The sequence below is a fragment of the Meleagris gallopavo genome, chromosome 19, assembly GCF_000146605.3.
Source record: "Meleagris gallopavo isolate NT-WF06-2002-E0010 breed Aviagen turkey brand Nicholas breeding stock chromosome 19, Turkey_5.1, whole genome shotgun sequence".
Classification (NCBI taxonomy): Eukaryota; Metazoa; Chordata; class Aves; order Galliformes; family Phasianidae; genus Meleagris; species Meleagris gallopavo.
Window position 1 is genome coordinate 4,860,900 of NC_015029.2, and position 9,144 is coordinate 4,870,043.

At 54.6% G+C, this 9,144-nt stretch overlaps 1 protein-coding gene across 1 annotated transcript; it reads right to left on the minus strand.

The window, feature by feature from the left end:
* Nucleotides 1–687: 687 nt before the first annotated feature.
* Nucleotides 688–7,775, minus strand: SLC27A4 (solute carrier family 27 member 4). Its single transcript, XM_003211219.4, has 12 exons — nucleotides 7,587–7,775; nucleotides 6,572–6,966; nucleotides 5,788–5,946; nucleotides 5,357–5,426; nucleotides 5,155–5,246; nucleotides 4,581–4,690; nucleotides 4,000–4,209; nucleotides 3,673–3,799; nucleotides 3,352–3,489; nucleotides 3,031–3,195; nucleotides 2,436–2,582; nucleotides 688–2,097 (listed from the first exon to the last, which is right to left on the minus strand). Exons 1-12 carry the CDS (start codon nucleotides 7,745–7,747, stop codon nucleotides 1,940–1,942), a joined length of 1,932 nt encoding a protein of 643 aa, XP_003211267.1. The 5' UTR covers nucleotides 7,748–7,775; the 3' UTR covers nucleotides 688–1,939.
* Between the last annotated feature and the right edge of the window lie 1,369 nt (nucleotides 7,776–9,144).

The window sequence follows — 9,144 nt, forward strand, 5'->3', positions numbered from 1 at the left end:
AAACAAACAAACAAACAACAACAACAAAAACCCCACAAACTGACTGCAAGCTGAGAAATGAGGTGGAAGATTAAGCATGGCAGAAGTTGAGGAGAGGAGCACAAGCAGGGAGAGGGGATGGAGGAGGATTTTGGGGTAAACAAGAACAGATCAAGGACAAACTGGGATGGCAGTACTGAAAAGATGGTTGGGAGAAAAGGGGAGCAGGTAGAGAGGGGAGGGTCTCACCAACAGGTGGTGTTCATACAGGCATCAACACAGCTGCAAAGGGCTCCCTGCCCCGAGATGAGATGAAGTACACGCAGAGGTTGTGCTGTGGGAGTAGCAGCTCCCAGTTCCCAAACCATCACAATTCCCTCCTCCCAATCATAGCAGGATCACGCAAGCAAGAAGTAGGAAACTCCAGCATAGCCCGTACTCGTATTTAATTGTGAGGACAGGACAGACTGGGGCAGGCAGGTATGGTGGTGTGGAAGCACAGCTAGAAGAGCAAACACACCCTGCCCTCACAAGAGACAGAAGTCATTTTAAGGATTAACCCTGCTGAAAGCATAAAAACAAACCATTAAAAAAAAAAAAGAATCCCAAACCAGAGTTTCTCTGGAACGGATGTTTCTGCTTGGTCTCCAAAGACTGGAATCAGACATTGCTGCTAAGGCTGCTTCACATCAGACACAATGCAGAGAATTCACATAGCACAAGTCGAGTGTTTAACATGGACGTTTCAGTTCAGAGGCCCAGCTCCTGCAACAGAGTTGGGTTAGGCTCTTGCAGGAAGGGGCACAGAGCACGTGAAATCAGGATGTCACAGAGACAACTCTCTGGAGGATTTTCTCCCTTCCAGGCAAGTTGCCTCCCATATTCAGGACACAGATATCACAGCAGGAAAGTTCCTAGAGTTGCTCTGTGATCCCAAGGTGCTGAGTACGTTTAAGCAAAGGCAAACCAAACCCTTCATTGCCACTTTCCCACCTATTTTATACAGGAAAGAAGGTGCACAAAACAAGGCTGCATCCATGAAAGGTGGAAGTAAGAGACCCAGAAAACTGTCCGCAAGATAGCAGGGTTCACTCATGTCCTTCACCATGGAGCAAGGCCACGAGGACACACATGGCTGCACCCATGCTGGAAGAGGAGAATCAGTCCCAGACGATCATCCTATCTCCCTGTGAGAAAAAAGGGCTCTCCAAGAGAGGACAGGTCTAGGATATCCCTCCACCTACTGCACAAACCCGGGACACATTCAAAAGTACAGACAATAAATTAAGATTGAAAAAAAAAAAAGAAAAAAAGCGTGTATAATATATGTATATATATGTGTATAATGTGCGTGTGATTGTGAAAAATAGAAATGTCAACCTCAGGAGAGAGCAAGGCATAGTAGAAACACATCCCTATCCCTCTCCTGAGCCCAGCTCTACCCTGCTTCCCTGATTCACAGCACAAACATGACACCAGTGGGCCACGCAGGGGCAGGGGCTGCACCTGGCACCCAGCTTCCCTCTGCTGGTGCCAGGTAGGAGCTGGCTGCATGGTGGAGGAGTGGGGAAAAGAGCCCAGCAATGGTCCCTTCATGGGCTTCATAACGAAGGATTGCTGCAGGCTGGAAAAGGGAAGGAAAGACAGGAAAAGCAAAATGGAATGGCAGGGGCACTCCACCCCTCCCCAACTGGCCAGGGCCCCTGCCCCTCCTGTGGCATGGGACCATCACCATTGTACCAAGTAGAAAATAAAGCCATAATGAGTTTATGCTTTGGTATGTAACCTCTCCCTCCCCTGAGTCCCCGCTGCATTTCCCCAACCCATGATCTGTAAAACTTGTCAAACAAAATCTCTAGTGTGCCTTTATACCACTCCTTGAACCTTTCCTTTCCCAGTGCCTGCCCTGCCCCTCTTCCCCCAGCAAGATTTGGGGAGCTGCCTTGCTCGATCCCCACTGTTACAGCTTCTGCTGTCCCGACTGGATCCTGTCAAACGCCTCCTGGTCCAAGGGCAGGTAGCGGCCTTGCCTGCAGTCCAAGAAGTACAACTTGTCCTTCACCAGTGTGGGGTCAAAGCCCTGCTTACGAAGCTCCATCTTCTGGAATTTGTAGGTGCCTGGCACACAGGGAAAGAAAAGGGAGCAAGGGGTTGCTGACTGTATGCACTCCCACCTCTGCCCTGCTGTGCTGCACCACGTCTTGCTGCCAAACCGTGGGGCTCTGTGCAGTGCCTAGAGACATCTTAGCATCAGCCTTGCACTCCCATGTCTCCAAACCATCAGAGAAGCTGGTAGGACCAGGGGCTCATAGGGCAGATATGCTCCATCCCAACACTGACCCCGCTGCAGATCAGCCCCTGTACCCAGGCAGCCGCTGTGCACCGGGGAGCACAGTGCCTTTCCCCATGCTCCCCCCAGCTGCATGCCCTGTATGGCAGCACAGAAAGTGGCTCACTTGTCTTGGAGACCTCGTGCAGGAACCGCAGGAAGACAGGCTGTGCGTACAGTGGCAGGGCCTTTTTCAGTTGGCTGGCAAAGCCCTCCAGGTCACAGGAGTTCTCTGGGTCAGCGATGGCTGCCATTCCTGCCTTCCCTTCAATGCCTGAGAGACAGAAAAGAAGGGAGAATTCTTGGGCACGCTGTCCTTGCAGCATCACTTCTGTTTGCCCCACATCACCAAGCCCTCTGGCACGTTCCCTGCTTTGTACAAAGCATCAAATGTCCAGCTGTGACACTGCCTGTGTCACCAGCCCGCAGCCACGGCTACCAGCGACACCCTGTGGTCACCGTCATCTCCTCCCAGAGGAGGCACTTGCAGCCTATCCCAAAAGGACTCAGGGTCCTTCCAAACCAGCCAGAACCAGCCAAACCTCTGCCTGAGGGAGGGAACCCTTTGGCTCCTGCTAGTCACATCCCCAGTAGTCTCTTCCCAGCTCACAAGGAGCCTCTGTCCAGCCTCTTGTGAAAGGACACGATCTGGACAAGCAAGACACACCCCCAAGTACTGCAGCCTGCCTGTCTCCACTGTCCTCCTCTCCCCTCTCAGTTACCTGGGATCTCCACCCCGTACACAACCACGTCTGTCAGGTTGAGGATGCGGCTCAGTGTCCCCTCCACCTCAGTAGTGGAGACGTTCTCCCCCTTCCAGCGGAATGTATCTCCAGTGCGGTCCCGAAAGTACATGTAGCCATATTTGTCCATCACCAGGACATCCCCTACAGGAAAGGGGCAGATTTGCAAAAAAATGAGGTGTGAGAGAAGCTAAGTGCTTCCCCAGAGCATCTCAGGACAGTGTCACCAGCCTGGGACATCCCTGAGCCCACCCAAGTACCCTTCTCCTCTCAGCAGACACAAGGGCACTACCTGCCTACCTGTGAGATAGGCAGCATCCCCTTTTGCAAACACATCCCTGGCGATTTTCTTGCTGGTGGCTGACTGATTCAGGTAGCCATCAAAGTGCTGCAGTGGGTTGCTCTTGACAATGCGGCCCACCAGCTGCCCTGGCTCCCCTGCAAGTAGAGCAGAAGGGGTGAATGGAAGAAGCAACCACTCATGCCCAAGGAAAAAAGGGTGTTTAACAGGGTTGGTGTGGTTTAACAAAGCAAGGATTTAAACCTAACTAAGTTACCATGAAGTACATGACAAAAGATCCACACAGGGCTGAGGAGATGCACCCCAGTGGTTGCCCTTACCTGGTTTGCAGCGGATGCAGACACCATCTGGCCCCCGGATCAGCTCCATGGTGTCTTCATCCACTTTCACCAAGCCAATAGGGTACACCCCTGGCAAGATCCTGCTGTTGAAGCCACAGGACCCGACCTAGGATAGAAGGTGTTCAGAGCCATGAGTAGCAGGAACATCTCTTCTGCCCCAAGCTGGCACACAAAAGCACAGTCAAAACCCTGCAGGCGGATCTTAACACACACCAAGGTTCCTCGTTCCAACAGCCCTGCTGGGTTTCAAACCCTGCCAGGCCAGCAGGCACCCCCTGGGGCATGGGGAGGGTAGCAAAACCTTACATTATTGTCGAAGTTCCCCAGGCTGCAGTTGCACTCGGTGGCCCCGTAGAACTCAGCCACTTGGGCGATGCCAAAGCGGGCCATGAACTCTCTCCAGATGGAAGCTCGCAGCCCATTGCCCAGCGCCATGCGCACCCGGTGCTGCCGCTCCACCTCCTGGTAGGGCTGGTTCAGCAGGTAGCGGCAGATCTCCCCAATGTACTGCACAATCTAGCAGGGACAAAGAGAAAGGACACGTCAGGACCCTCCACCATGGCCTGGGATATTTAAGGTGTTCTTTGAGGCGGACAGGAATGGAACAAAACGCACAGAGTCCCCTAAAGAGGATGGGGTCCCGCCAACTTGTCCCTTGCCCACCCATCTCTGGCAAACACTCTCCTCCGATTTATAAAACCTATCCAAGACTTGGCTAATGCTGGAGCATGGGAAACATGGAATGACAGCTGGAGGTGGGATGGATACAGCTCCACCACTTTGGAAGGTATTTCAGGACAGACAGGCAGAACGAGTCCATGCCTTTCCTTCTTGCAGCAGTTGGGCTCACCCTAACTCAACACAGATCCCCAGGCGTGTGGCCTCACCGTACAGTTGTACTTCACGCAGTCCTCCCAAAAGTGCGAGGCTGAGAACTTCTTGCGGATGACGACTGTCATGCCCTGCAGCAAGCACTGCCCGATCCCCACGATGTTCCCTGCAGAGAGGCAGCCAGGAAAGCCCTCAGTACCGAGATCCCACCCGGCCAGAGCGAGGCAGGGACCACACGCTGGCTCTCAGCAGGTGTGTCTTTGTCTGGCCAAAGCCTCCAGGACCCCAGGGCAATGTGACAGTGGCACGTGAGGCAGCGCGTTGCACCTAGACATCCCACCACAGCAAGTTGGGCACTGCTTCCACCTTCCTCACCATGAGGCAGCAATACAATGCAGCTATTCCAAAGCCAGGCCAAGGGCTGGGATAGTCCTCCCCACACAACAGTCCCCACTCCAGAAGTCAGCCAGATCAATTCCTGGCTCCCAGATAAAGAGGTCACACGCTGCCAGCAGCAGCCAGCTCCTCTTTGACACAAAGATCACTGCTCACCAACCCCCAGCCTGAGCTCTGGGCTTGGCAGAGGGGAAGCAAAGTCCAGGCAAGCAAGGTCCCAAAGGCACACATTACCTGCAGCATGGTAAAGTGGAAGGCAGTCATACATCACATCATCAGGTCTCATGCGAAAACCGTAAAAAACCAAGCTGGCCATGCGGAAATACCTGGGGTGGGGGAACCAAGGGGTACATCAGAAGCAGGGCCAGAGGCTTGGTGCCAGGATGGGGCAGAGCTCTGCCCCCTTTTTCCCCAGAGCTCCTGCCCACTGCCTTACCTGCAGTTCACCACAATAGCAGCCTTGGGCATTCCCGTAGTGCCAGAGGTGTAGATATAGAAGAGTTTATCTGGGGAGGAATGAGGAGACAAAGTCACACATGCAGTGTGACCTAGATCGCTGCACCTGATCTAGGAGGAGCTGGCTGAAGCATAAGGTGGGGGCAAGTCAAAGTGTACTCTGCTCATGTCAAAATAAATTTTGTCACGTGATAAAGAACATGCTGGGTTCGTCCCAGGTCTGTTTGAACACATGGAGGGCACGTGATGCTGCACTACATGCAGACAGGCTTCAGCCCCCCTCCAAACATTGCAGGCTCTGCTGCTGAAGTCTGCCCTCAGCATCCTGAGCAGACATTCTCGCCAGTGTTGTGACCAGATGATCCACAGAAATACCACCATGAGTTGGGCTCCCAAAGGCTGACCACGTACCCAGAAAGCCCTTCTCAGGGGGATCTGGCTGGTGTCGAAGAGCTGTCTGAAGGAGGGGATCCAAGTGCTTTGCACCAGAAATTGCAGACTCAAGGCTTCCTTCTCCTGACCAGAAGAGATGGACAGACTTCTCCATGGAGGACTGCACCTCCTTCATAGCTGAGAAAGTAAAGAGGAGAGGTAGAGAAAGAGCACCAGGTGAGTACAGCACGATTCCCTGTTCTTGCAGGCAGCCTTGGGAAGATAATGCCCCAGGTAGCTGTACCCTCACTGTGCTCAGCAGAACCCCAAAAGGCCTGACAACCCTCCCAGGCAGATGCTGCTCCTATGTCAAACAGCTGGGACCACAGCCCAGGCCTCTTCAGAGACTTGAAGATCCTGTTTTCCACTTCTTCCCAGCCAAAACTTTGTGGTGCTGAGAGGTCTTTCGACACCATCAGCCGCAGGGGTGTAGGCTGAAACATGAAGTCAGGTGCTGCAAGATTGTGGCAAACAGTGTGGAGAGCAGGGGAGGCTCATCCCTTCCATCAGGGCAGGCCTGGCACAGCACAGGGCTCCATGTAGTGCGTGGACACGAGAGAAACCTCTAGCATAAGGAAGAACCCTTGCATCCATGTGGGCCTCACACAGAGAACACTGAACCCACCCACCTCTGCTGCCTACTAACAGAAAGAAAATCAGATCCAATTCCTGAATAATTGAGACCCTGCTCTATTCCCTGCAGGAAAGGAGCACTGAATCCACAGAGCCTGAAAGCCTCCTGAAGCATCTGCTTGCGTCTCACCTTCCATCATTTCCACTCCAAAAACCACAGCCTTGGAGTTGGAGATGGTGATGCAGTGCAGCAAGGCCTCCATGCGTAGGTTGGAATTCACCAGGGCTGTCTCCACCCCGATCTTGGCCAGGCCGAGCCACAGCCCCACGTACTGATTGCGGGACTCCATGAACAGAGCCACCACATCACCAGAGCGGAAGCCTTGGCCATGGAAGAAATTGGCCACTTGGTTGGAGTACTCATCCAGCTGCCGGAAGGTCCAGCTCTCGCCCGTCCCTTGGAAGATCAGAGCTGTTTTCTCTGGATGCTTGCTTGCAGTTCCCTGGAAGATCTTGGCGATTGTGTTCTTCTCCCTCACGTGCCTCCACACCTGCCACTTCACCCGCAGCAGAACCAGCCCCGTGCTGCCAAATAAAGGGAACAAGAGGGAAGCTGCTCAGTAAGCCCTGCAAAACCACTTCCTCCAGTAAAAACAGCACAGCACAGAGAACTTGCCAGGAGCTGCAATAGTCCAGCACTGCTCCAGGTGTTACTCTAGATGAGCAGCAGCTCTGAGTGCTTCCCTGAAAAGCATGGATATAGGCAGAGGCCCTCTGCAAAGGCACTTATGGCCATGAGGGCAGGGAGAGATGTTTTGGAAGGCTGCAGACTGGGATGTCCTCACTATAAAGGAGCACCCTGGAGCCTCAGGTGCTCTCCAAAAGGTGCCACTACTGTCCCACACACAGATCTGTGCCAGAAGCTGGCACATCCTGGTACCAGCTCATAGCCGCCCCTGCCCAGGCAGCCGGTGCAATGCCAGCAGTTTTAGGGACAGGATAAAGTACAAGGACAAGGACAATCAGAAGACTTCAGAACTCAGCTGAAATCTATATTTCCTGGGAAAACTTTGCCCCAGAGTTTGGAGCCTTCAGGGCACAGCAGAAGATGATCTCCTTCAAGCTGGGCCAGGTGCCAGCAGAGAGCTGGGGTTATGCTCACACACTCCAGCACACAGTTGGGCCACCCCAAACAGGACACCTACGTGACATCCCTTCGTATTGTCTTGATGAATATGAGGAAGAAGTCCCATCCCCCTGATCCCAGGTAGAAGATGAAGAGAGCAGGGATGGCCTGGGCCCACGACAGCTCCAGGCTGACCCTGAAGAACAGCAGCAGTGCTGCGAAGGCAGCCAAACGTAGCATCTTGGCCTGTGGAGAGAGAGAAAGCACAAACATCGACCTACGCACACTGAACAATGAGAGACCCACGGGCAGGGGATGCATTAGCAGCCCCCAGTTCCCTGAGAGGCCCAGAGTCACCACTCCTCCCGGCAGCGAGGACATATCCCAGCAGGCTGATGTTAGCAGACCCTGCCCATGGGCTCCAGTTAAGCCACTGGCACAGTACGGCACTGCTTAGAGCCCACCAAAAGCCTGGCTGTTCTCTCTGCAGACCCTGGCCTGCACACCAGCCAGGGACATGGATACATCCCAGTAGTGTCAGATGTAGGATGAGGTCACCTCACAGGTGTGACAGTGCAGCTGTGCAGGAGATCCCGTACAGATGTTAGGAGGGCACCAGAGCAATGCCAGGCAGGGTGAGCTCAGCTCTCACACCCAACCCAGGACAGTCTAGATCCAAATTCTCCCCTGCCTCAAGGATCCCTACAGCCCAGCTCTCCCATGCCCACAGCACCAACATGTGCCCAGGACAGCTGCTGGGCTGCGGAGCTCAGTCTGACACTGCTCCAACGGGATGAGGACATTCCATCTTCTGATCTCTGCCTGTGTTTGTAAACCCGTGTCAGAGGGCAGCTTCCTGGCCAGGAGGCACGGCCGGGCGGGTGATGGCCACGAGGCGCAACGAGGGCTGTCCCAGCTGCTGGGTGCACCCAGGCCCCATCCCCAAGCCCTGTGGATAGACTGCGATATTTCCGTCTCGAACACTCGCAGCCACAGCTCCAGGACTCACAGGTGACCATGATTTAGCAAAGGCTATTCTCAGGCAGCAGCAGCAGGCAGGGATAGAGGCAATGGCATGACCTCAGCACGGTGACGGCTCCTAGATAACACCAGTCCTTCCCAGCACGGCCTCAGAGGAATGAAGTTCTGGCACAATTCCCCTTCCCCTTCTGAAGATGATTCCCTACTCTGAGACTGGCAGCCACAGCCCCAGGCTGCCCCACGTGAGATGGCATCCAAGCATGTCATGCAGCATCCGAGCTGTGACCCCGGAGCAGGCAGGGATGGCCCCAAGCCCACAACACGGGGACGTCCCACAGCCCTGACCCAGACATCTCACTCCTGCCCCTGGCTCCAAGCCTCCTCCCGAGCAGCTCAGTGTCCCCCAGCACAGCCCCAGTGGTTTTCAGCAGACAGGACCCTCCTTATTTTACCCCGAGAACTTCTTAGTGCAGCTTAACAGGGAAACCATCAAACCTCCGCACTCCAGCCAAGCCCCGGGCTCTCCCTTACACCTCCAGCATCGGACACAAGCGGTGAAGCGGCTGGGGGGGCACGTTGCGTGGGCAGCGAGGCGTTCCGCCGCCCACACCGAGGCGGGCAGGCCCGGGCAGGCGCCCGCCATCCGCTCCCATCCC

What these genes read in the sequence shown, in the direction of transcription:
- SLC27A4 (XM_003211219.4), bottom strand. Translation starts at nt 7,747, where the DNA reads ATGCTACGTTTGGCTGCCTTCGCAGCACTGCTGCTGTTCTTCAGGGTC. An exon ending in CCCTGAGAAGGGCTTTCTGG is followed by an intron (nt 5,427 to 5,787) that starts GTACGTGGTCAG and finishes ATTCCTCCCCAG; the next exon opens with ATAAACTCTTCTATATCTAC. An exon ending in TCCACTTTACCATGCTGCAG is followed by an intron (nt 4,691 to 5,154) that starts GTAATGTGTGCC and finishes GCCTCTCTGCAG; the next exon opens with GGAACATCGTGGGGATCGGG.